The sequence below is a fragment of the Balearica regulorum genome, chromosome 1, assembly GCF_011004875.1.
Source record: "Balearica regulorum gibbericeps isolate bBalReg1 chromosome 1, bBalReg1.pri, whole genome shotgun sequence".
Classification (NCBI taxonomy): Eukaryota; Metazoa; Chordata; class Aves; order Gruiformes; family Gruidae; genus Balearica; species Balearica regulorum.
In genome coordinates this window covers 43392958-43416392 of record NC_046184.1, presented here as the reverse complement: position 1 = coordinate 43416392, position 23435 = coordinate 43392958, and the positions used below count along the sequence as shown (strand labels likewise).

Below are 23435 nucleotides of genomic sequence, written 5' to 3'. Positions count from 1 at the left end.
ACTCAAAATAAATTCTTCAGTGGTTTAATGATCCTACAGTCCATAAACATGTGGGTTGGCACTATGGGACCTCGACAGGGTGCAGACAAGAAGCGGGATACAGGCCCAGCGCTGCAGCCAAACTCTTCATCTTCTCAAGCCGCACCGCAGGGACACATCCATTCTCAAAATTTTGCTCCATAAAATAAACTACCTGTCTGCATTTTTACATGTAATGCCTTGCAAATGTTCACACTCTGAAATTACCACAACTACTCCTGTGTTTCAAGCTAGACGTGTTCACTCAAGCCCTTTGCAGATCAATGTACCCATGGATCCCATGCCCTGTTTGCAGAGGTTTCTCCACCATCCTGGAGATTTCCGTGAGGCTCATGCCAAGGCTAAGCTGGAGACCGTTAAATCCTGTTAGACTGAACTTGCTGTTGAAAGCCCAGGCAGGTCCCAGGCAGACTTTCCATGTTGCCTATGGTGCATCAGTTCCTCACTGTTGCTGCCCTTTGTTTTTCCCCCTCCACCAAATGCACTCAAATTCACTTCCAGGAGCACGTTATATTCCTGCCACAACACCTATATAGGGGAGCCCCAGGACCTGTTTGTTACCAGCCCTGCCTCAAACCAGAGGTGAAACAGTAGTTTGCTGGTATACGACAATTTTCTGTTATAGGCAGAAAACCAAATTCCAGAGCGTAAGCAGGCAGAATTAAAAACAAAGCAATATTTTACCTTAATATTTATTTGAGGAACTGAATGTAATTCATATTTGCACTGAATTTGCCCTTTCCTTCTTTGTTTATCCTTGTCAGTTGTCCTTTGCTGTATGTTAACTCTGCAAATTCTTGCAGTAAAAATGACAGCAACTGTCTTTTTTAATATATATTGTACAGTAAATAGTATAACAAAGCCTTAAGGTATAATTGCAATATGAAAAAAAGGTGTGTGTGTATATATATGGCAAACTGCCAAAATATGTTTTCATAAGAAGAATATTTCACTTTCAGGCAAATTATTCCATAAAAGTCGTGTTATTCTATTCTGGAAAGAGGGAAAGTTTGAGGTCTAATCTCTTTTGATTGCTCAGTGACACAAAGAGTAATTTCAAAACCTTTCCATCATTTTTTTTCTAAAAAAGATACAACTGGAGTTTTATGATCTTAAAATACTACACAGTACTACACACAAAATCCTCATAACTGTAACTCATAAGTGTTTTTAAAATAATTGTTCTTTTTTCTTTCCATCCTTGTCTTGAGGCCATATCAATGGACTCATGCTGCACCATGGATGAACAACTCAGAAAGTATAAACAGTTGAACAAGGCGATTGAGAAATCTTCTGCACTGAGTGCAAGATCCTCAGACCTAACTTGCACCTGACATTACCTACATTTTCAGGACAGCACTGTGGCTCCCCATCTACATCAAGCCTCCTTCTGTACAGAGGACCACAGGGATGGTGAATACGTGTTGCTTTTTTTCTGAAAGCTAGCTACACCGTGCCTGCTAAAAGATATCCTACGGTGTAGGATTGGGACACACTCTATGGGTTCAAAGGGAGCCCAGGCTCCTCCAGGCACCTTGTTGCTTATTACTATGGCCCACTGCCATCATAGAGTCTATCCATATTTGCATGACCTAACATACCAGCAATGCTCCCTGGCTTGTTATCTCATGTGATTCTGGTTTGTACGCTGAAGAAAAGCCATTCTATTCCATACATGGAGAGACTGGGGTAAGAAAGACTAAAACCAGGGTATCCTGAAACTTTCTGTCAAAATTCTGTTCCTCTTGCAAGAAAGTCTAATGCAAATATTTAGCGACCCCCATGAAATATAGTATGCTCAAATCACTCGTAGCTTCATCATTTATGTTAAACATGAATATTCCAAAACATTGTCCCCAAATTCTTGCCTACAAACAGTGAACCATTACAGGTTCCCTCAATAAATTCCCAGAGCACACATCAATTTCTTCTATTGTGTGAGATACATACACAGGAAGTAAAAATAAACATATCTAGGTTAAACTTTTACATTCATATTTCTGAAGCTTACCTATAATTGCACATTTAATAATACTATTCATAATCATTTCAGTACTTCCGCACATTTAATTACAGCCCAAAGCAGATAAATGGGAGAATAACAATTCCATTAATTGTCTGATTTTCATAAAAGGATTTACAAATAACAAGCAGCTCCCCAGAGAGTTGTCTACTCTTAGGTATTAGCTCCATTCACAATGGAAAGTACCAGTTTTACTCTGCAGGTGGGGAAACTGAGGCTCACAAGAGAACAGGGATTTGCTCAGTGAGAGGCAGCTGAAGAGGAGCAGGGGCAAGCGGAGAGCTCAGCTTCCTTTGCTAACAAGCCTCTAATCTCTAGAAGCCCCTTTTAGCATACTGGTATAGTCTAATAATAAAAGGTATGCATAAAAAGAGAATACTTGTTTCTTTGTTGTTTTGAGATGATAGCTTTTTACATTACATACACAGCAAAAATTTTATCCTGAATGCTTAAACACAATCAGGGCTAACATATCGACCAGCAAAGAAGCTCCAGGCTAGACACATGCTACATAACCTTGGAAAAGCAAGCAGCCACTTCAACCATTTGACTGGCTGAAGAACAAAGCTTTGGGAATGAACACTGTGAGCACTCCTCTAAAGGGCTGAGAGATGAAAAGTAAAGCCAGTAACACAGAAGCCTTTTGAAGCACCTATAACTGTGGACTTCAAATGCTCACTGGCATGCACTGATATAACAAAACTGGTTATTTAAAGTGAACTGAAACACTGGCACTCACGATTCCATGTATACGGGTGAAATTATCAGCCGGGGGGGAAGCAATACTGGAGGGACAGTTTGTAGGTAGGCCGAGACATTTTCTATCTAAACTGAACCTTGGATTCAAGATTTCAATTTTAAATTCATGAGAACAACTGTCATTAAAATTACATTATTTATGAGTAAACTAACAGCACTTAAATGTTTCACCTTATTTTTTTTCCAAACAGCTAAGCAAACTATGCTCAATTTTTTGCAGGCTGTTGCTGCCCGTGCACCCATCAAAAGCGATTTAGACATTTGTCTTCATTTCATACAGTCTTTAGAGGTAAGAGTAAGCAAACAAGGAAGAAATGGCTAGACCCTATTTTTGCATACCATTGCAAATAAACCCAGTTCTGTCTCGTGAAATCACTCTCAAGATCAAAAATCTGCTCCGTGCAGATATGTGCTAACATTTGGGTCTCCTGCCCTTCCTGATGTCAAGCCAAAGTTAACTTACCTAAAATATCAGTATAAAGGACCTGTTCTAGGTCCCCCAGCATTGTTATTATGACATCTTCATCCAGATGTGCGGTCCCTTCACGCAAGCAGCCTTCCTCCTCCTCCTCTGCCCAGTTCCTGCTGGGGAAATGGGACGTGCAGGACGCGTTTTCATCATCTGATTTTCCCCTCTCCTCATTGTCAATCTCAAAGCCTTCACCTGTACGCTGGTCTCCCAACCTCCTGGACGTCCTGCTTCCAGCAGGTGGTATCACCTGAAACACTTGGGGTGCAGCGAGGGTGCCACTGGGGTGGCAGAGAGAGTGCACCGACTGCGAGAGTGCCTTGGAAAGGGAGCCTCTGCTCCCAGCTTCTGCCTCCCGCTGACGGTGACTCTGGCTGGACTTGGAGGCGTTTCCAAACCAGTTCTCCCTGTATGAGTATCGCCTCTTCTCCCCTTCACTGATGAGCGTGAGATTGGTTAGAGACTTCTGCTTCTGAAGACGAACACACCCTCTTGTAACCTCCTTGCCTTTAAACACCGACAGTTCAGCAGATCGCTGCATCTTTCCGGCTGGGGCTTCACCTCAGTTAGATTTCATATTTCTGAGACGGACAGCAGTTCAATTCTCCCAAAAGGTCTGGGAGGTGATCCCTCCAGCACGGCACGCTGCACATCCCGGGTAGCACATACTTGCACTCGCAATGAAAAGCACAGCTCAAACATGCAGTGTAGGTACTGTAAATGACTAGACAGGCACAGTCATTTTCTTTAAAATTACGCTGCTGTCTCTGCTAAGCCACTTCTCTCCCGTCACATTAATCTGCAGTACTTACAGTCATTTTCACTTGGATTTCTCTCAAGCAGAAGAGAGTTGATCAAACACTCTGCTCCAGCACAGAAGTAATCCCAAAAGCCAACCGTGTTTTCCCCTCTCCATCCAATCACTGGTCTCATCGGAGCGGTGGGCCTGCATCTCTGTCTACAGCTGCTGCCTTCTGAAATCCAAAGTAGGCACAAGTGCTGTCTCGGGCTTTTTCTCCCCCTCTCACTAGATCATGACTGATCCCAGTGCACGGCTCTTCACTTTAGATGGGCTGACACAGAACTGCAAGTACAGCCTCCACGTCAGAGCTCAATAAAGAGCCAAAATTAACCACTGAAGCAAAGCTCTGCACAAGCCTCCTTACATTTTAGTATTCAACCTGCATTCCCAGATATATGACTCTTCTCTGCTACTGCAGTGAATGCTGCTGGCTGCCATGGCAGCAAACATCCTGGTGAATTAAACCGGAGACACAGAAGCCTCTGCACAGTTTACAGTGCCACAGGTTTCAAGACACAGCTTCACCTGAGCGGGATGCTACAGTAACAGACCTAGCTCACAGTCAAATCCTATTTTGCTCCCCGAAAGGTAAGGATGACAAACTATTTCTTCCATATCACTGCTACTCCCTGTGCAGGAAGCTAAAAGCAGATTTGCAAATGGACCTTGACTCTTGCAATTTCTGCTCTAAATAAAAAAAAATAAAATTTAAGATGATAAAGAAGCTAAAAAATGGAACACACCAGTACCTACCCAGTAAGGATCATAAAAGGAAATGTTTAATTTCTTTCCCCTTAAAATATACCTTGTTTGCATCTCTGTGAGATTCAGAGGCTAGTATGGAATTAAAAAGCTGTAATAAAATCATTGTTTCACAATCTTCTGAAGAAAACCTATTAATGGGATAGTATTTTTTTATAAAGCAACTCAATATCCTGCCTGAACTAAATTTACCAATTCTAAATGTTATTTCTAAAAACATTATCAAGACAGAAAGAAGACTTGTGTTTAAATATATACCTTTTCTCACAGGGAAAAAGGTATTAGTCCCAGAAATAACAGACAGATTAACATAGAACTAGCTGAATTGCAGTCTAATTTTTTAGATACAAACTTTTTATCTAGGGGCAATTAATTTCATAAACATCAGTAGAAATCTAACGATATGACAATTACTGTATAACAATATTCTGCTTTTCTCAGTGTGAAAATATGGTCTTCTCAAATCCCTACCTGAGAAACCTTAACAGGGGAGTAACCTTTAAAAATGTCACCCTAAGAATTACAGACTGTTTGCAGATTTCCTGTATGAATAAACAGGTGTTAACAGAAGCCTCAGTGTACTTCTTGCTTTTTGCTGGCTCAGTTTACAGATTTTAAAGATACATAAGGAAAAAAAATACATGGGAGAAACTTCTTAGAAATTTTAAAGGAAAGGTACATTTTTTTCCTAGGTAACCCTCATAAACACAGAACTAATCTAGAAAAAAAATCGGTAGTCTCAAGCAATGATCGTTTTCCATATTAAATTACTGACCCAATCCTAGAAAGACAGGGTCCACAACCAGAAGAGCTACCACTCCCGTCCCCACCTTGCCCACAAAGTCAAAGGAAGAGGAGACAAGAAGAATGCTCTGTCAGCCTGAGTACAAAACCATCACAAATATTAAATGCCTGCCACTTCTTCAGCATGGAAACAAAAGGTAAGACTGCTGCGTTTACTCCCAGGGTCTGCCAGTTGCAGAAGCATATGGGCCCTTGAAAGGTTCTCATGAACATGCTGCTGGAGCCTGCCTGCAGCAGAGCCCGGCGCGCTGGTGCGGATGCTGCATGGCCGCGGCCGAGGCAGTGGAGCTCCAGCACTGCCCGCCTGCTCCCGCACCAGTACGCGTGGCCAGTGCCGTGCTGCTGTAACCGCCGGTTCTGCACGGCTGCTGAGGCTGTTAGAAAGGCTTCACAGGGCTGTGTTTACAATAGGGAATTTGCATAATGAAGGGCAATCTCACTCTTTTCCCATTCAATGGTTTTAAAACCTCAATGTATACTCAAATTGGTACGGTATTCTCAGTTGCTATGTTTCGAATTAATAGGAAGGACATGATTTGGCCCCACAGAGCACTGCGGTGCAGTGGGATCCAGCGAACAGGATCTTTCCCTACCATAAACAGCAAGGCTGAATCTCTCCCTGACACACCAAATAAATGAACGGTAACTTCCTCACCTGCCCCTTCATGCCCAAACAGCTACAGTCAGTGGCTTCTCTCCATGGTCAGCAGTAGGCAGGTATGGACCTGCTCAGCTTCCACGCCAAGCTCATGGCATGAGTGCCGGGTCATATGTAGCAGTCATCACTGTGGTGCTGTATCTCGCCCCAGTAAGCCCTGCAGACAGGGCGTACCCCCTTGTGCTAACCATCGCTCTGCTAGGTAAGCAACGCACGGTGCGGCCGCTCAGCTCTGAGCATGAACAGACCAGGTACAAGACTGCCAGAACTGGCCAGGTATATTTAGTCCTCTTTCCAGCTGGGAGCAGAAAAATTTATAGCAGGGGATGAAAAGTCTTCACCCCACGAGCCACGCCAAACCTCATGTATGGTGTTGGCAATAGGTGCTACACCACTCCAGGCTGGAAGGGTATCTGGTAGGGGTACAGCTGGGCAACCCAGTGGGTCTCAGTGTCTCTGCTGACCTGTTTCTCTTCCCGCCTGAGCTATTCACTGCAGCCCAGCTCCAGCAGGACACAGGTCAAGGACTATCATCCAGGCACGGGAATGACACCTGAACTGTGTGGGACCCATGTGAGGGTAGCTGGCAGCTCCAGCATCCACCTGTCTCATTTCCTTTTCTACATACATTAAAAACACCATAAGTCAAATGCTGGGAGATGGAGGTACTGAGGCTAATCACCCAACCTTCATTCAGTCTTCATGTGTACAAACACTGTAGTACAGCCCTTAATTGCCCCATCCCTGGGAGTGTTCAAGGCCAGATTGGATGGGGCTTTGGGCAACCTGGTCTGCCCACAGCAGGGGGGTTGGAACTAGATGATCTTTCAGGTCCCTTCCAACCCAAACCATTCCATGATTCTATGACTCTATGAATTACAAGGTTACATGAACTTTTCTTCCATTAATGCCATTGTCTCACTCGGTAGACAGGCCATCATGATCATTCTCAGATATGGCAGATACATATGTACATCTTGGACCAAGTGGTCAGCAGAAAGAACACTGAATTTATCCTTCTGCTTTACTACAACCTCCTCGCAGGGTGTCATTCGGCAAAACATAAAATTGCAATGTGGAAAATTCTCAGGTTAATTAATTGAAAAGTACTTTTGCAAAACTCATCCCTCCATTTTAAAATGATGAAATATAGCAACAAGCAAATACATCTTTCTAAACCAAGACAGTACAGGAGGCCAGAGGAGAGCAAATGTGATGACAGAGCGGTATTCCCCAACTACCCTGCAATTCAATGTATTCCCCACCCACCACGCAGGAATATGTTTAAATCAAGAACAGCACAGGGAACTTCCCCAGCCCATCACAGTCAGTGTAACATACTACCTTATTTTTACTGCCTCTTTCATAAAAAGAAGTATAAAACTGATTTTAAGAACTAATAATCTAGGGACAAATTTTGCTGTCAGATAAGACTTTCTTTGAAGTCTCAGTGCACAGTTTGGAGCCTTACAAATGAATTATGTAATAAATCTGCAAATGCGTAAGATTATGAATCTCTGCAGCCTAGCTTCCTTGAAAAAAAAACATTGTAAACTATTTCCATACCTATTAACTATTTCTTTCAGAGACCAAAAAAGAAGCACAATAAACATAAAAGCTTGAAAATTGAATGTTTTTATGCTAATATGCTAATCCTGCCATTAATATTGGCCCATAACTCTTGAAATGACTCTTTCAGTTCTGCTTCATCCCTCAGATTTTTTTATAATTAGTCAATATTTGTAAATTCATGAATAATTATTTAATCAAACACTTTGCATTAAGCTCTTTGAACATGTAAACACTTGTTAAAGCCAAACACTATCACTGATTTCATAAAATAATACTTTGTAGTTACTGACATGTACAGTTTACAACAGATTATTAAATAATTAACTCACTGACATCCTTCTCCAGTCAAAGGTGCAGCAGAGACTGAACCGAGTAAGAATACAGGGTAAGAAAGTCTGAACAACTTGTTCATAGTCATACCATGAAAAACGTGCCCCAAAGTGGATTACTTTATCAGCCTTTCTTTTCATTCTCATTTTAAAATCCTCTCTATAAAGTTATATTCTAGTTTTGCAGAAACATAGATACTGAGTAGTCTTGTTGAGGCAACTGGTACATAAAGTACATGCAAGAAAGAGTGTTCATACATGACTACAGAACTGGTCCTTATTTAGAACTCCCAAATTTCTGTCTGGGATTTCCTGGACAGAAATCTACACATCTGTGTGCCACATGTGCAACGAGTCTACCATATGCAGAACGCACCAAAACGACTGCACGGGTGACCCGTGCCTACAAATGGGACTCATTCAGCATGTGCACGGGTATTGCTGGCACCGTGCACGCAGAGGGGATCCAAGGTGTGCAGGAAGCCTTACACCTACTGCGCATGTGCTGCACTGCTGATCTGCACGTGCACTGAGGAAACATCTGGGACTGCTCTGGCTGAGCTGTGGAATATTCAGAGGAAAAAAGAAAAAAAGTAGGAAAAAAGTCTGAAGCACTTCAGATCACATCTGGAACAAATTCCCAGCAGAGACGGAGCAATAGTGAAGAAACCCAGATTTACAGTAGCTCTACCAAGAGGCAGAGTGGGTTTTAGGCATAAGTCGTGGGAAATTACCTAGCAGATTTATGGGGACAAATTAAAAATAAAGAGGTTGTACAGTTTATCAGGGCTGCCCTTCTGTGTCCATGCCTACACCATCCTCACTGTCTCACGCACCTTCCAACACAACCTTCCTCTCGTGGCTGTGCAAGTAAAACCAAGTGATCACTTGCAGAATGGTGGGCAGGAAACAAGTGGCTTGCGCTCTGACTTTGCCCCATCCTTTCATCAGCTCTGAGCTGGAAGATAGGAGAGGTTTTAAAGGTAACCAGCTCCCTTCGAAACAGGGGCGAAGACAGAGAAGATGAGAGCTGGAAACGAACCCTACAGCTTCTCGTTTTCCCTCTCTACTTCCTCACCACCAGTATTGAGATACGAACTGCCTTGCTGGGCACAAAAAGCAGAGCCACGACCACCCACCACTGCAGCAAGGAAATTAGCTTGGTTTTGGTATCCTGACTCACTCAGGGAGAATGGTGCCTGAACAACTACTCCTAAATCTTTTAAAAATTATTTTGTTCTCATCCAAGCTTTGCCTATCATAGAATCATAGAACGGTTTGGGTTGGAAGGGACCTTAAGGATCATCTAGTTCCAACCCCCCTGCTGCAGGCAGGGACACTCTCCACTAGACCACGTTGCCCAAAGCCTCATCCAGTATTGTGGAGAAGTCTTGAACCAGCCATGCTTACAGCATTAGTTTAAGATTGATTGGCTGCTTTTGCCCTGAAGTGGATTAGGAGCTCTGATATGATCTGCTTGGCTACCTATGGGAGCAGTCATCTTCAGACAAGAGACAATAACAAACACGAGTGTGTAAATATTCTGAAAGTAGAGAAACAGTTTATACAACTATATGGACTAAAATATCTTAGTCCTGAGCATGTTACCCTTAGTTGCAAATATTTGGCGCTGTAAAAATAATAGACTACTGAAGCAGAAACACAATACAGGTGGGACAGCACTTTATGAACCCACTCCTACAAGCTGTTTAGTGGTTTCTACAGATGCTCAGCCCCTTGCATGATCCTTACTGCCTACCAATATATTGTGTTAATGTGTTTGGCTACCAAGTTGCAAAAGAAGTTTGAGATAAAATAAAGACGATGTCCGTCCATAGCAGTAGTGGAAGATTTCAGGAAAAAGGTATATCAAAGTGACAGAAACTCTGGATTCATCTCCTAACACCCTTAATATAAGTTACCAGATCAAGGAAATAACCCTACTGGTACAATCCCTTGAGCATACCAGAATAAAAATGATCCTAGGTAACAGAACCTAATTGTCTTTTCTTATGGTTAATCCATCACGGAATACTCTCCTGAACAGCCACCACACGTGGTTTTTTCCATGCAGGTTCACCAATGACAGAATCACCAATGACTTGATGATAATTCACCAATGTAGACAATTATTTATTCAGCAAATGTTGCTGCTAACAGCCAATTATGGGTGACACACATCTGCTTTCCTCTGTATACAACAAACCATTGACCACATTTTCCCAGTGGTTCTGCTTTGCTGCCTGTTATGTCAGTCAACTGCTAATGCCAGAGTCTGAATAACCAGATTAGAAACATCTCTGATGTCTAGTGCCCTTTATGCCATTTTCTTCTTTTTGATGCTGTTCCATTTCTGTTCAGAACAGTAAAAGGCCAGGAGATATGATATCCTGTTTAATCATTTCAGCAGGTACTGAACTGATTTTTTTTTCAAGTATCTCTGTGAATAATTCCATGAAGCATCTTTAGATTTGTGTAAATGTTTAAATTATACTCTTTATATATGCAAGACCAATGAGTCTGATTTCTGAATTAATTAAAAATAATTTTTTACTTTAATTTTAACAAGCATGCGTCACCTCCAGGGAACATTTCACCATGTTTCACGGTGGCATATTTATCACAAAAGCTGGCTGTGCAAATAAGGGATGTTAGACTCAGGAAACTTCCAAAGGGACTGAGACAAACCAGGACAAAACCTCAGTTTCAGTATGAGTCAGCTAAATGCCAAGGCAGTCCCACAAAGCTTGGGCATCTGATTTCCCTTCTGGTGGAGAGATAATTTTAGACCGATGTGTCAAATTACTGCTTTAAGTGAGTTATATCCTGTGTAAGAACCACCACATGACTCATCATAAATCCATTTCAATGTTAAAAAATTTGGAGTAAAAGGGCAAAACTACAGGTGATTCAGTGGGACAGGATTTCACCTTTTATTCTTGTAAAAATGGTAACAAGAATAAAGATGCTAATGAAAACAAAACAAAACAAAACAAAACAATAAACCCCCAACCCCCAACAAAAGAGCTCTGGTGAAGAGTCCCTTTGAAAGGACTCCCACACAACCCTGCGGTGCAATTCTGTCCTGATGTCAGCTGTGACACACTTTGCTTTTTGCATCCATAGGCAGAGTTATGGCCAGATCCTGGGGTGATGGAAATCAGCATGGCTCTGTTGACTTCCAAGGAGTTATTTCAATACGATTTAAAAAAATCCCCTCACATTTGTAAACCTAAGAAGGAATTTACTCAAGGTTTACAAGGAATTCCAGAACACAACCTTTAGCAGCTTAGCTCCAGCAGCAGCTTAAAAGCCAGGTACAACAGTAAGAACTTGTTCGTTTTCCCATTTTCTGAATATAGATTCATTTATAAAAGCAAAATATATCTTATGTAATTTATGTCTCAGTTCTAATGTTATGATTTAATTTGATGATCCTAAATACAACAGTGTCAAACGTTCTGAAGTTGACCTTCCTTTGAGAGTTCCTTCCTCTTGGAACATTCTGTTGACTGAAAAATAATAATGGCCTGAAACCCCAGCCTGTGAAAGCCCAGTTTCTGCAAAATGATGAAGAGGATATTTGAACACAAGGAGCCAGTTCAGATAAGAGAACTGTGCATTTGAAGCACTAACAGTGCATGACCCAAATTTTCTGCATATTTAATACCACTCATGAATAGAGGTCAGAAATATTAGTTCAACCCATTGCAAAGCTCCTGGTAAGAAACAGATGTAAACAAAGATGTTCACAGGCTTCTCCTGACTTACTGTTACTCACCAGATATCTCCTCTAGGCACTGTTTGGCAGTCTTACTGAACGACAAATCCATTTTAGTAGGACTGGTGCAGGAGTCAGCAGGTGGTAAAGAGGTACTGTCATTTTCTGAGAGAGTTCTGAAATCAAGCAAGAAGATTGATTATTGTCATCTGTCATTCATGTATGAATGGAAACAAATGTTACTTGAAGCTCCATCTAGAATCGTACCACTATATAGTGAAAATACCATGAATGTCATGGTCGTACTGTGTTAGTTTGACTCCAGCTACACAAATTTGCAAACAACTAGGAACTTTCTCTGTCCCTCTCTTCAAGAAAAACTCAAGAGTTAATGCTGGAAAATTTGGAGCTATTTTGTTTCCTTACTTTTTCTCTGCAAGAGGTGTCAACCAGATATAGACAGAATCCGTTTAAATTGGTTAAGTCACATTCCTGCATATATATAAGGGAAATGAAAACTTGTAATTGCTGAAATATTAAGCGAGAAAGGCCATGTGGGAAGAGGCTTATGCAAGGCTGGAATGGAAATCTGGCCCAGATATTTAAATCTATGTGCAGCTTCTTTTGATAATGCCCCTTATATAACTCTGGGGAAATGGGATAGTAAAAGTTTTTCCATTAACTTGCTAACAAATAGCCCATATTTTCTGTGATGGTATATTTCTGTGGATATCACTGATAAATTATAATAGGTGTCCTTTGTTGAATACAGTTATTTGCTATTGCATAATGGTAAGTAGCAAGAAATACATAAGCACAGGGATTATAATAGAAAATAGATCACACAATTATTATCTTTTCTTAAGGAAGAGCTGTAGCATCTAGCTGACACAGGAACCGTTGAATCACGATGCCATTAAATAGCAACCTGTACCACATTTGTATACAGTAAAACAATACATCTAAAGATATACTAGCCACTTTTCAAAATAAAACAGAAAAAAGTCTTCACTTAGAGCTTAAGTTCTTCCAGCTTTCCTGACGTGAATAGCACATTCAGTCTTTTGATTTCTTCAATGATTAGTGAAATATTTATATCCTGATTTTAAAATGTTACATTTATAGCTCAATTCTCAAATTTCACCATGAAGTATTTCCAATGACCAACTAAACTGTAAATACAAACATTTAACTGTGTGATGAGTGTGTATTTTATAACTGTTAAAAACAGTGACTTATCTCTCACAATAATTTTATGACAACTTATTTTATGAAATGACTTCCCAGTTAACATTTTCTTCAGAGTTACTTACTGAATAGATTTGTTCAGTAATTTATGACAGTAACTGAAGGAGCAGATATATGCACATACAACTGCACAAGTACTGTCATGGTGGAATCCACTGATTAGAATCATTTGACTCTATTTACACAGAAATAGAAATGTCAATTATGTCTGATCTGATGCACTCTTCTTATCAATTTCTGTACTTTTGGAATGCTAGAAACAGACAACTGCTCTATAAAAAACTATTTTTGGTTTTTGTCTGCTATTTCTCTCTGTCTCACACTACTGAAAACATCAGCTCAGCACATGCGGCAAGGTTAGCTATATCCTACTGTCCTGGAATGTAATTTTACATTTGGGTGCTTGAGGACAGTGTCCTAAGTAACCAAAAGCCCACTCTATCCCTCCCCAATGAACACACACCGAAATTCCATTGTCCCACCTGTTTTCCCGTATTGTTTCAAATCTTCAAAACAAATGAGAATATGCCTACTCTCAGTGATAGCCACCTTGAGAGGCCGTGAATGCTCATGAGTACTTCTGTCTGCGTTGTTACTGTTGAAGCTTAGTGTTGCATCAGCCCAGGGCAAACCATCAGCCCAGAAACACAGCTCAGAAAAAGGCACTTATCATAATGGCAAACGTAATTGATGTGGTCTGCATTCTTCTCATTGAACCCAAATCACGGAGCTGCTGGGGCCAGAGCCAGAGCGAAGCTGCAGTTAGTTCAGAGGAACATGGGAAAAGAGTAGGCTGCTTTTGGTCTTGTGGGAAGAGCACCCAGCTAGGTGCGTGCAGATCAAGTATTCCCAACATTCTCCACAAAATGTATGTGGAGTTTACATCAGTCCACCTCTAATTAGAAACAAAAAGGGATCCTTTTCACCTGTTCTCCTTCTGATCCTACAGCATCAAATTCCTGAGTGTGCAACTGTTCAACCATCAATCACTGCATCAGCCCAGAAGGGTGATGCAAACCCTTCCCTGAGTGACCAAGACCCTTATATGTAAGCTATCTTCTAAGAGAGGATAGAAAGGATCCATGACTCTCTATTTGGATATCTACCATCAGAAAAGGATTAAGTGGTTTGGACCCCCACCGGACACCAATACCCAACATTTGCACTGATTCTTCATCTAGTGAGTGGGGATAGGTAAACACAGAACTTCAATGATCCAGATTGCCCTCTGGCAGTGAGTATCCTCTGTACAGCCAATAGAGGTGAATACACAACTCGCTGTTGACTGTGTGGGAACACAGACGCTTATGTTAAAAAGACTGAGTCTCCCTACAAGAGTACAAACAAGTAATGAGTGATTTACAGTAGCTAAGTAAACTTTAGTATCATGAGTGAATCTGTTTACTTAAAATAACAATAAATACAAGTTTTCACTTGTTCACAACTTCACTTGCCCAGGTCACATCACACCTTTTAGAGATACACCAAATACCAATTAAAACATTCAGTGTTTTGTTGGGGTTTTTCCATTTTCAAAAACCTGATGCAGCAATAACTAGGAAGAGAAGATGAAAAAGACTGTGAGAAGAGATACTTCCAAAAGATTTCCATTCCACATTTTAGAATGTGATCGGTGGGATTAACTGCAGCACAAAATGCAGTTTCTGGGGCATAAGACGGCATTAGAACCTAAGCCTTAAAGTAAAAACACTGAATAACAAATATCATATAACACTAATAATTTAAAAATGTTTGATTTAATTGGTAGAAAGAAAACCATGGAAACACAAACCAAATGTAAATATAATGTGGTTTTATGAAATTTATAGGCAGCCTGAAATAACAGATCTAAGAAGCATGAAATGTCCTTTTATCTTACTTGAAAATTGAAATTTTAAATATAATGCAAAATAAATGTGATTTGCTATCAAAACAAATAACAAAGAAACTGCTGTACTGACTTCATTCAACATTTTTATGTTTAATTTGATAAAAAAACATCAATGATTCTAATTATCTGAGGCAACAACAGAAATCCCACAGAGGACTATGGATTTTGCAGCAGTTAAAGTTCTGCTTACTGGAGAAAACTGGTTATTTCTTGTGGAAGTGATGGGCCAAAAGGCACCTGCCCAGCCCTTGGGCATCCATGATGGAGGTACCCCAAGGAGGAACCTGGAAATGGGGCTCTCATCAATCTTCTCCCACCTCTTTTCATCTTCTCCAACCAGGTCTCCACTGGGTTGCCGGCCACCAGCACTTCCACAGCAGCCCGGCCTTTTGGTCTATGATGGCCAAGGCCCTGATTTTTTCCTGGAGTCCAGCTTAGCCTGGATGGGCTGAGAATGGTTTAGTGGTGAAAGATTTCTAAGCAGACCCATGTAGGACCCCCAGCTCTTGGGGACTAAGGAGGTCCAGGTATAGACTGGGTGCTTTAAACTTCAAGTTGCTTTGCTCTAGGCCAGTCACAGGGTGTGAGACATTGGAAAAATTATGTAGATGCCTCTTTGCTAAGGTCAGCTGTTCTAGTATTAAAAAAAAAAAAAAAAAAAAAAAAGTGAAATTGTGAGATTTGTCTTCCCCTATACTTCTGGCTTTTACTTCTTTCTCTGGGCCATAGTAATATTATGAATGACTCAAGTGATCTCTGCAGGACTGCAGCACAGATAAAGCTCCAGGCAAGCAAACAGCAAATTAAAAGATCTTCTCATTAACCTTACACATTGGCCTTAATGAATCGCCCTCTATCCTCTACCTATTCACAGCCCACTGCCTTAAAAAAAAAAAAAAAAAAAAAAAAAAAAAAAATTAAATCCTTGCATCTCTCCTGACATCAAGGAAAGTGAAAATAATTTCAGTTTAGTCAAAGCAACCCCGTTGACATTTCTTCCTGTGTTGTGCATCTGCAGCCCAGGTTAATTTAGGCAATTGTCATGAAAACAGGACAATCTGTTTTCTATTTTAATCATGGCAATCAGAGAATATATTTATCCCCAACCCACTGCGTTATATGCTACCTATTTGTAAGAGCATCAAACTTGCTTAATGGGACAAAACCCACACTCAATCACACCTGCACAAGCTCATTCAGTTTGATTAAAATGAGCCTGTACACAAGTAATTAAGAACAGCATTTGGAACACTACTTAATAAACTGTCTTTAACGCAGTCAGTCATTTCCCGTCTCTAATGAAATAGCCAACCTTTGATAAACACAGATAACATCAAAGATTTGTTTGGTTTTTACTCGACATTCCAAAAGATATCAGATGAACACGCTGGGGGTTTTTTTCCCAACAATTCTCTGAGGTGCAGCTGTCTTGAACGTGTATCACTGTCAGTGTAACAGACTGGCAGGACCACATCTGGAATATGAGCAGTTTGATCACCCATGTTTGAGACATGTGAGTTAAATTTGGAACAGCTGCAGGGAAGGGTACTAGGATGCTCATGGGGAAGAAGAAACCCTTCTGAAAGGAAAGGAAAGAGACAATTTGGTTTAGCCTTGCAAAAGAGAAGGAAGGGGATGGGAGTATTCCCTCACATATTTAAAAAGAGCAAGCAAAAAGACAAAAACAACTGTTTAAGTTGAAGGACAATATTAACAAAGTACTAAACAGATGCAATCTCATCATGCGGGTTGTAAACAATTTCTAACAATGAGATGAGTGAGTTTCTGGAGGAACCTTCCCATTGGAGTAGTGGGGATTAACTAGTTTAAAATAAAGATTAGTTGGTTTATGCAAGAGTTATTATGCAAGAGTTGCCAGTGACAGAAGACTGGATAGAATATATTTTTTGGTCCTTTATCCTTCATTTTACTGATTATTTGGTCAAAGGACTAAGGCCATACTTGTCTGTATCAAAATTTAAAAGAGTAACTTCAGGTCATAAACAGCAAGCAACTGAATTATCAAACTACTGTTTTAACTCAGCATTAATCAAGTATGTGTTTATAATGATTTCTTCACTTATTATCCTCCTTTCCATCTCTTAAGCCAACACCTCTACACTAGAAACATTTCTTGCACAATTACTTGAAAATCAAGCATGAGAAAATGTTTTTCTAAACACTGTGGTTTTGTTACAAGTAAAACTTGTGGGTGGCAATGTTTAGCGCTACCTACGATTGCAAAATTTTGGTGGTGACTTGTTTTATTTTCACAATGGTAATGTAAATAACGGAAATCAATAAAGCACTGCAGCGTAACTTTGAATCATCACAGTTTTAAAGAAAGAGTTGCAGTATGTTTAGCAGCACAATCTATTATTAACAGACACAATTAACTGATAGTATGTCTTCTGCTGAAAATTTAATTTTCACTCCACAATCAGTGACCAGAAGTAGCTTCTAGTCATTAAAACCGGACATAAATATGGCTTCAACAAACCCTGCAGATGCTGGGTTTGCAGGATCCTTGAAGAGCAGTTTAATTTTTTCTCTAAGCCAGTATAAAAACATCCTGAAGAGGCAGCTGGAATTGAATTACACTGTGCCTCCAGAGGTGCAACCAGATTATATCCTCTTTCCCATCTGTCATAGCTCTGCGCTTCCCATGCACCCCTGAAGCCATGCTCTAGTAGTAGAATGGTTTCAATCACCATATAGGAAAGGAGATAGGAAGAAGATTTTAGTACCTGGTAATATGTTTATTTATTATACATATATTTCCTTTCTCTGCCTCTATCTAGTGAATACTTCAGTCCTCACAGAATCATAATTCTGTAATTTAGATCAGAAGGATGTTCTAGGTGCCATCTGGTCCAATGACCTGCTCAAAGCAGGTCTGGTTACATTAAGTCGCTCAAGGCCTCATTTGGTTGAGTCTTGAATAGGTCAGAGGACAGAGCGTCCACAGCCTCTCTGGGAAGCCTGTTCCAGTGTTTCATCACCCTCAAGGTAACTATTTTTTTCTAACTTTTAATCAGCATCTCCCCTGCTGTAACTTGCATCTGTTACCTCTCATCCTGTCATCCTGCATTTCAGAGAAGAATCTGGCTCCATCTTCTCTAGATCGATCTAATAGGTAGCTGAAGTTACCAGTTTCTTACTCTTCAGGGACAAAAGGAGTGCCAAAATGTTTTTTGTAGTCCAGCATTGACACTGAAAGAGTATCTCTGCAAGGTCTCAATTCAGACAGTGCTGAAACTTCTTCCAGATGTTGCTATCATTAAACTACAAATTTAGCTGAAGAACTGAAATTTACGCAAAGCAATGCACAACATAGAAGTGCAGCTCAGGATGATGAGCAGTCAGCTAATTCCCTGCAGCAGTTTCTATACTTCCAGCAATTCAGGCAATAAGCAATTCCTGAGCACCACGGCTCTTGGGATTTGGGCACTAAAGATACTATATTCCAGCCATGGAAAAGAGACCCGCTAAGCTCCCACAGTGGTTACTGGAGGAGTCAAAAAGTAAAACTAAACTGCAGTACATGTGTCCAGTTACAACTCAATGTTCTCCTATTGAAATATTCCTTCAGTGTTTGAGCAACTCCACAGCAAATGTTAATTGCCAACATATCACATACTTCGTGTAGGGTCATGATGATTTACATCAACTAAGGATTTGCCCCATGGAGTGAGGTGACATTTTTGTTACTCCTGGGACTGTTAGTTATGTTTCCCATTTTATGGAAATAACACAAACTTGCACAATTTGGCTCACAAAAAATAAAGCAATGATTGCATACAACGGGCTCTTCTCTGTGCAAGAAAATGTTTGGAATTACAGGTTATATTACACTTCTGAGCAATGCGTAGGAAAGATAAGAACTCCAAATACTGAGCAATTAAGCTGTTATTCTCTTGCTAAGATTTTAGGAGAAAGATTCAGACTGCTTTTTTATTTTTCATTAATGCCTTTTTTTCCTGTTTTCGCTGTAACCTAGTAAGAACTAAACTTCTGTGTTACTCTTCTCCATCTGAAATTTAAGCACCAGTAGGAAGATAACTAAATTCTATGGCCAATTTCAATAAAAGTCTAAGGGACTATGGCAGATGGCACAATTTCCATCTTCCACCAATTCTGTCTGTGTAGAAGAATGTGTAATTTAAAGTAGTGGCTGGTATACTTTAAATAATTATACAGTCTCTTACACCTTCCCTTTAGTTGTTTTTCCTGCTGTATCTCTCGCATCAAGCTTTCTGGCAACTAAATTACATCTACTTCAGCCTTTCTTATACCAGTTGGACCCTGCAGTCAACTTCAGAGGGGACACATAAGGGGCTGTAAATAACACATTCACAACTGCATTTGAAAATAAATAATCACTTGCCGAGGAGGATGGAAGAATTTAAATTATACCCATTTAGATTATCTCAAATGCAACTCTGACTGTTGCTGCTAATCTTTGAAGAGAAGTAATAATCCCATATGAATTTCCATGCCATGGTATTTAAGAGGCACAAAAATACAATGTGATATCAGACAGGACAAAGCACCAAGAGTGCAAAGCTGAATAGTGCAATATATCATTTCGGAACCTCCTAGAGAAATAGTATTTTCTATCTACTGTCCATTAATAAAAATACACAACTCCTTGAAAACATGAGTGTTGATAACCTCTATAGCATTGCATTCTCTGTTTAAGCAAAATGCATGCCGCCTCAAAGCAACTCTTTGAAAACTATCTTTTACTCACAAATCTACAGTAATAACCTCTTGGATAATAATCAAACATTGCAAAATATATGATATCTGCAGATATCAGCAACGAACCAGAAAAAAGCATGAGCTTATTTATCCTTGTGTTAACAGCCTAAAGTATCACAGTATTCTGCAGGATTCTGGATAAAATGTACAGTATTGTTACTAAATTATATTGCAACTTTCTATAAGGACTGCAGTACAAATGTACAGAGCCTAGATATTCCTTCTAGCTGTAAAAAACTTAGTCTGAATGGTAACTGTTGTTTATTAACTCATCCATCTATACAGCTGTCCTAGCAGCTAACAAGCACACCTGAAAATTCTGTGTATAAATTTTGGTGACTGCTCAGAAAACAGTTATGTTTAAGAGCAAGAAAGTGTAAATACAGTACCCCAGCTTCATGCAAATTTCTACTTGCCATATGTCCACAAAAATAAATATGCTGACTTTGGAAATATGGATATTTTATCCTTGCTTATATTTATATTATTCTATGAAATCATTGTGTACTATTACAAAGCCATTGAAAATTGCAAGAAATGCAGTTACTGTGTATTTTTGGGTCAGATTCTGCTCTCAGTTACAGAGATACACATTGAAGTAACCTCATCAAAGTCGGTCTATTACTTTGGGTTTATGGCACTCTGAGATCAGACCTTGGCTCTGAGAATTTTATTTTCATGAGAGATTTAACTTCAAATACAGCCTCCTTTGCTGTTTGTTCGAAGCAAACAGATGCTTATTAATACCAAATTTTACTGGAAGATGCATGCTTCTATTGCCCTTTAAAAGTGAAAATACATTTTGCTTCATGATGAAGCTTAAAAGAACGATATCGCCATCATGCAATGAAATGGCATCAATATGTGGTAAAATTGCCATTAAATAGCACGTGCATCTGAAGGTAAAGCATAGCTTCTTTTTCTCTCTCTTTATATATGCACCCTAACACATATGTAGGCCATCCTACATACCACGCTGCAAATTGTCTAGATATAAAGAAATATGCATATTAAGCACATTCAGTGATACATTTAATTGACACTCAAGAGATTACCCACTGCATATTAGAATAAATATAACCTATATTACGCCTTTTTCCCCTCCCATATGATTTCTGAACTGCTTTTGTTAAGCATTAACTTAAACAGTTTATCACTCACCCAGACTGGTTTTGAAGCTATGTTTAGTTGTGTGTAATGATATATAGACTCCCTCAGAAACTACTTCACCACCTCTTTAATCTTTAGCCAAGATTATCTACAGTACTACTCACTAACAAAAACTGCCAGTACATTTTGCTTAATAATGTATTTGTCATTTGATCAGATGTTAAATTTACCCACAACTGAAGCTAAAGCCCTCCAACAGCTGACATCTGAAATCATTACTCAAAGCAGCCTGCCAGTCTTTCTACACTTACTCTGTCTTCTGAGCTGTACAACAATGAAACCTCTCGGCTTCTCTTCAGTTGCTCTATCATATAGCAAAATATATTCAGACAAAGGTTGGTATATGTAACTGTTCATTCCTCTATTCCAGAGCCTTGGCCATTCAAAAGAGCTTGTATCACCTGTAAAAATTAACTGCTTCCTGGAGTTAATCTATACCTAGGTTCATGTATAAAACTAATCAGGAAAAGGACCTTTGCAAACAGCAACCTTTTCTCTCTGCCCCAAATGTTGTGTATAGTTTTTCCTCTAATATCCTAGTAGTACTGCTCCATACTCTGAAAACATCAGCAGTTTATTTGAGGATTTTTTAAGAGAACAGTGTATTTCAAATAAATATTATTGAGTATCAGCAAATAAATGTTGAGGTTCTTAAATTGCAAACAAGAATATTCGCACTAGAAACCCGACTCAGCCGTGACCTTTCAAAAGCAGCGCAGGGAATGGATCATGTGATTTGTATTTCTAATCAAAACATCCTGAATTTTAAATGGCAAATATTTGCAGTAGATTGCTTTTGTACAAGGTAGAGACTCAGCGTTCTTGGAAGAAATTGTTCATACAGTAACATTAATTAAAAAATAATATTAGGAAAACATGTGCGTGATGCTGCGACAGAAACTGGGAGATAAGAAACATAAGTGGGATCCACCATTGCTGTACCCATTTCAGATCTCTTTCCTAAATGGCGACACAAACCCAATTTCCCTCCGTGACCTTACCTATAAATGAAAGGAGCTACTGTGGCAGTGTTGGGGTGGCTGTATTGCTGTTGCTGAGGAAGCTGGACGACACCATTTCCTGTGCCCTGGCCACTGCTTGCAGCCATCGAGGCCGACAGAGCCGCAGAGGACCCCGAGGTGAGAGCTGCGCTTGGTTCTTTCCCTTCAGAAGAAGGAAGACCAGAGGAAGGAGAAGCCTTCTCGCTAAGTTGAGATTTTGGTGTTGATTGGGACTGGTTTCCTTTTGTAGTCCTCAGTTTTTCAACCTCCTTACTTCCCGTGCATGCGGATGAAGCGCTCTGCTTTGCTGTTGGCACCTTCGATCCAGGTTTCGGGATCCCACTAGAAGATGGTATTAAACTTTCCTTCTTGGGTGCTGTCGTCTTGCTTCCCTTTGGGATTAAGCTTGCAATTTTTGAACTCTTCTTTGTAGATGTTTCCGTGACCTGGTCCTTCTCCTCCTTGACTGTTTTCTCAGTGCAAACTTTGTTTTTGTCCCTGTTCTTTTCCTCTTTGTCCTTTGGCTGTAGCAAAGACTTTTTATTGCTGAGATTTTTGCTTCCAGCTTTCGGAGGGGTTAACTTCGGTGATACTTTAGGACTGCTATTTGTGGAGCCACCGCTGTTCACCCCACCGCTTAAGACATCCATCTCACCACACTCTGAAAAGGTATCATCCTCTCTCCCACTGTCACTGGGTCCTGAGCTCAGCGACAAAGGAGGTCTCAGAGCAGTCCTAGCATTAACCAGCTTGAATTTTTCCAGCATAGATTTTTGTCCAGATGAAGGGGGCTTCACGCCTTCAGAAGGGGGCGGCTTGAGCCTGTCTGAAGATGGAGTAGGGGAGGTTGCGGGACTAGGCTGCTTCACGGACAGCATGGTAGAGGTCGCGCTGTGTTTGACATTCATGGATTTGCTGCGCCAAGGCTTGCTGGCGCTTGGAGAGGGTATGGCAGAGACCTGCTGCTGCCCGGTGCTGGTGGGATGCTGCACATTTCCATTCATGCCTGCAGATGGGTGAGGGCCTTTTGGTGAATCTGCTTAAAAACAGAAAGAACCATAATGTTACAGTTATTCTCCCGTCTCCTGCTCGAAGGTGATACCATAGTCCTCTGGCATTTAAAACACCATTACTTGTGATTTATAATAAACATAATTTACATGCGCATTGAACCTTAAGGGTGCTGATCGAAAATGTCCTTTTTTTCCCCCCACCATCACAGTGTTGTGCAATACTTCTATAAGCTCGGTACAGCCTTGGAAACACCTTCCTCGTAAACATTTCATTAAGGAAATTAAGCCTTCCAATTTAAAGATTTTATCTTTAATAAGTCATAAAGAGATTCTTCCAATCACTTGTTAATAATAAAACACTGAGAAATGGAAGAAAAAAGAATGCTACAATATTGAAAGAAAAACAGAAC

General features: G+C 40.3%; 1 protein-coding gene across 18 annotated transcripts in view; it reads right to left on the bottom strand.

Moving 5' to 3' along the window:
- The window catches only part of NAV3 (neuron navigator 3), a 560419-nt gene that overhangs the window by 115186 nt on the left and 421798 nt on the right, over positions 1–23435 (bottom strand). For 15 of the 18 annotated variants that reach the window (XM_075747242.1, XM_075747250.1, XM_075747211.1 and 12 more), the window contains 2 exons: positions 22013–23051; positions 11999–12114 (listed from right to left, as the gene is read on the bottom strand). In XM_075747242.1, coding sequence (XP_075603357.1) covers positions 11999–12114; positions 22013–23051 — 1155 coding nt within the window. The remainder of the gene's footprint in view (positions 1–11998; positions 12115–22012; positions 23052–23435) is intronic. The other 3 variants (XM_075747259.1, XM_075747213.1, XM_075747311.1) reach the window with 1 other exon arrangement.